The sequence below is a fragment of the Propithecus coquereli genome, unplaced genomic scaffold (genome assembly GCF_000956105.1).
Source record: "Propithecus coquereli isolate 6110/MARCELLA unplaced genomic scaffold, Pcoq_1.0 Scaffold6, whole genome shotgun sequence".
Lineage (NCBI taxonomy): Eukaryota > Metazoa > Chordata > Mammalia > Primates > Indriidae > Propithecus > Propithecus coquereli.
In genome coordinates, this window is record NW_012151951.1 from 13,398,893 (window position 1) to 13,403,384 (window position 4,492).

At 40.1% G+C, this 4,492-nt stretch overlaps 1 protein-coding gene across 2 annotated transcripts in view; it reads right to left on the reverse strand.

Moving 5' to 3' along the window:
• The window catches only part of USP28 (ubiquitin specific peptidase 28), a 56,272-nt gene that overhangs the window by 1,497 nt on the left and 50,283 nt on the right, over positions 1-4,492 (reverse strand). For both annotated transcript variants that reach the window (XM_012659240.1, XM_012659241.1), the window contains 5 exons: positions 3,976-4,154; positions 3,786-3,864; positions 2,898-2,977; positions 2,239-2,362; positions 547-742 (listed from right to left, as the gene is read on the reverse strand). In XM_012659240.1, the coding sequence (XP_012514694.1) occupies positions 547-742; positions 2,239-2,362; positions 2,898-2,977; positions 3,786-3,864; positions 3,976-4,154 (658 nt within the window). The remainder of the gene's footprint in view (positions 1-546; positions 743-2,238; positions 2,363-2,897; positions 2,978-3,785; positions 3,865-3,975; positions 4,155-4,492) is intronic.

The following is a 4,492-nucleotide window of genomic DNA, read 5'->3' on the forward strand; positions in this document are numbered from 1 at the left end:
TGAGCCACCGCGCCCGTCTACTGAACTCACCTAAAAATAACTAGTTTTAGGTTCCCTCCCCAAGATACTATGGACAAACAAGGATATTTCATGTACTAATTAATCTTAAAGACATCATAGTTAATATTTTTATGTCTGACTTTAAGCCACAAAAAAAATTTAGTTAAGGCACCACTAGGTAATCATACTCTGCATAAATAGATTTATATTTTTATTAATAATATAAAAGAATTCAGATTTTGGCAGATGACAGAGTAACAGAAGTCAGACATTCTTGGAGAAGAGTGATTTTTTTTTTCCAACAGGCTTGTTGGTTACCCATGGAGGTGCTTCAGCAGCCACAGGGAAGCTGAGCGGACGTTAAGAGGGGCAGAGGCCCAGACTCTCTCCCCCTGTTTCAGTGGAGGAGATCCACTTTTAACTCTCTTCTATGCAGAAAGGTTCTAATCCCTTAAAAAGGTTTGGCATCCAATGCTATAAAGAGACCACTGTAATTTCTAGAATTCTCAAAACTTTAGAACATTACTAGAAGTGCTAACGGCATACCTGCGATATCTTGCCCAAGGTAAGAGCACCAATGGTTTCTCATGACCTCGATGGCATCCAGGTCATCCTTGGAAATGTCATTATTAATGATAAGGTGAATGCAGGGGATGATCAGCTCATTCATCACATTAATACCTTCTGTTACACAATGATCATCATTTGTCTCAAAGAGAGAAGCTGCTTTGGCATTCAGCTCCTACAGATAAAAGGCAGAGTAGGGGGAAGAATAGTCTGAAAAAGACAAATATCTATTTAATAACAGTCTAAACAAGTGGTTCCCAAACTTTACTGCACATAGAAAGCACCTAGGGATCTTTAAAAACTACCAATGCCTACCTCCCACTCCTGACACACTGGTTCAATCAGTATGCAGGCAACCTGGGCACTGGGATTTTATAAAAGCTCCCAAAGTGATTCTGATGCAGCAAAAGTTTGGGACCTACTGACTGACCTAAGCTTATAAGTCAAGGTCATGCTTAATGCCTGTTTCTACTAAAGACCTATTCTATGGTTCTCAATCTCCAATGAGCATCAGAATCACCTGTGTAAGACACACTGATGCCCAGGCCCCTCGCAGAGATTCTGGTTTAACAGTCTAGGGAGGGGCTTAAACATCACTGCTGTGTGAAAGCTCCCTAGGTGATTCCGATGCACACTGGGGGTGGGGACCCAGTGATGGAAAGAGTCTAAATCCCTATTACTGCATTACTGTAGAAGCTGAGAAGGATATTCAAAATGTCAATCTATTCAGTGATTTAAAATATAAAAGCATGGCTCTAATAAAATTCAGATCCATCAAATCTACATGGCCCCCTTTTCAGCTTCAAAGTGGCCCTGCCACACCTATAACTAATACAGAAATCAAAGTGTAAATCAGAAAATGAAGCTCTTGAGATGAATATATTAATATGTCATGATTTAATCTTGCCCATTTGGTATGAGCAAGACCAAAGCAGTGGCAGAAATGCTGGCCTGACTTCTGTGAAGGGCAAATGTGCTGGGTTTCAGGGAAAACAAACACAGCACACAGTGCAAAGGCAAGCCACTTCTCTACAGTTCTCTGAAGGACAAACACCATATAAACCCTTGGGTAGGCAAGGGGATATAGATCTGCCTCTCCACGGCTGCTAAATGCAAATTAGGCCAGGATAGCTTTAGTCTTCACTAGTACGTGACAATGATGTTATGAGAACAGCAGGAACAATTCTTACAGTTCACATCTTTTTTAAAAAACTGGAGTCTCTCAGAAGTCACCTAAACTTTCACCTGCTAGCTTAGCAGGGAGCACAGAAAATAGTGCATTTAGTCAATCCACATTTATTACATGGTTACTATGGGCCAGGCAAAGGAAATGGCTGAATAGGAAAACGATGTGTGGTCAAGGAACTCACAATCTAGAGGGAAGGAATGAGATAAAAGTTATCATGTAGGCATACATGAAGGGCACACAGAGAGAGATGAACGATTCTCATCTTAACTTCTATCAGGGAGTGAAGAATGATATTCACTTAAAATAACTGAAAAGAATCGGTTCCAATGTAAAACTGATTATCAGAGTTTAGAAAAAAATTCTAAAACCTGTTGGAGATAATTATTTTGTTTTTAAAGTTGTATCTCTTCATGGCTTCAAGGAAGAGAGGTAAGCACACACACACAACACACAAATCTTAAGGCCTTACAAACAGTACAAACCAGAAGGCATTTTCTTCGGTATAAAGCAATCACCGATTCCTTGACCCCACGGCGGGGCCCCTTCATCAGCAGAGCGGCATTGCTCTGGTAGGCATACACCAGGTAGGAAAGGGCCTCTTGGTACCTTAGAAAAAGGGGACATAAACAACAGCTGGGTGCTCTTTACCCAAAACCTAGGGCTTAGACCTCACTTTTCCCCAATATAAGAATCGACTTGGCTGCAATTATGTGAAAGTCTTAAAGATTAAGAGTTGGCAAGGGGAAAACCTGAGGATCAAAAACCAATGCCAGTCTTAGCTTTTCGATGACATGGCCAAGCCACCCAAGGCAAATCTGGAAACTTCCCTGGGCCTCAGTTTTTCCCATCTCTAAACAAAAAGTGAACTAGATGCTCACTAAGATCCAAGCCAACTCGAAAATTCGCTGAGTTCATCTTCATTTATCACAGAGAAAGTCTGGCACAGCATATCTCTACTGATATGCGGAGGATGAAAAGCGATGAGTGATATTGAGAGCAAAACTGAAGCACTGGAAAGAGAAGAGGCACACTAGTGTATGTGGCAAGGAGGTCACGCACAGTTAGGACTCTTAGTATTCCTAGGCATCAATAAATAAGTGTCCTCACCCCATAATCTTGGTGAAATAAAAGGCCAACATACTTTCCTTTCTGATAGAGTTCCAGGCCTGTTAGGAGATACACAGACACCTTTCGGAACAAACTATAATCTTCATGCCACTTCTGAAAAGGAATGACTATCATTAATGACTATGCTCATAACAAACTATTGCTGCACTTTCCACCCAGTTTTAAATTTAATACAAGTATTTATTGAGCACATCTGGCCAATCACAAAAACAAACACAAAAGCTTTCAGAAAAAAAAACCCATTCAATATTTAAAATAAAAGTCTACCACTGATCTTAATTTCAATGTTCTGTTCCTTTCACTGAGGAACAGAAATGTTTACTTTACATGAGCTTTAGAATTTATTATCTTAATTTCCAACAGCAATGTCAAAGTCATTCAGCTCTGGCTTAAATGAATGACCTCTCGAGTACTGATAAAACCGTCCATAAATGGGAAAGATGGAAGGACAAAGCTCTTCCAAGTCACACAGAACACTCAAGCCCAGTAAATGTGTACACCTTAGGTAGTACATAACACTGTTTTACATAAAATCTAATTTTTTAAAAAATTGGTAATTATGTACGTATTTTAATGCATATTTTAAAAACTGTATCATTTAAAACAAATCAAATCATGATTTCAAGAATTATATGATGTAGGACAAGGCTAAAGTAGGTAGTTAAGGGAAATGAAGTGTTGATGCATTCAACAGAAGAATGAAAATAAAGAGAGCTGCTATTCTGAGAGTCAGAAAGATCATTTATCCATTCTTTCCCAGGTTTTTTTGGGGGTTTGGGGGCGGGGAGGTGGGAGAACAAGTCAGTCTGTGTGTGACAGCACAAAATTGTTAATTTGGCCTCAGGTACTGTTTGCCTCAGGAATTAGTTTTAGCTTTGAAGATTTCAAGAAAAGACTTCACCTTGTATTCTTCCATATTCATGTCATCTGGACCAATTTCCTTCAGTTTAGCTTGAGCCACCTTCATAATGCTGATTGATCTGTGCGGGACAAAGGTCAGAAAGCAATGGAAGGGTACAGGCAAAACTTCTCCATTAGACAACTTAGTCTAGCCAGACCCAGGGTGATTCACCTGAGTATTCCCCTCTCACCTTTCATCATAGCTAAGATTTTTATCTGCAAACTGTTCCAGAAGGGTCCGTTCTACTACCCTTTTAGGTGCTTCATTTTGGAAAAAGTAGACAAGGACATGCTGAAGTCGAGGATCGCTGTGAGAGGTGGGCGTCTCTTTGGCAAGCTGATAGAGCCTGGAGTATTCTTCGTGGAATGCCTATTGAAGGCAGAATCAGTGGTTAGAAAAGAGTGCATTGTGGGCTTCTGCACACAGAAATTGATGCCTAAGGGCTAGATGGTCTCGTAACTCCAAGACGACTTCTAAAAAATTCTTGCTGAGGAACTACAAAGGCCAGCTTACAGGAATCTGTAAGTTGTCTGCATTTCATAAGGGATAAAAATCCTCTAGCATTCTGGCACCAAAAACATATTGTACTCATAAGAAACTCATTTTTCTCAAGAAGTTTCCAGAAAAACAATTTTTTTTTTTTTTTGAGACAGAGTCTCACTCTGTTGCTGGAGTAGAGTGCCGTGGCGTCAGCCTAGCTCACAGCA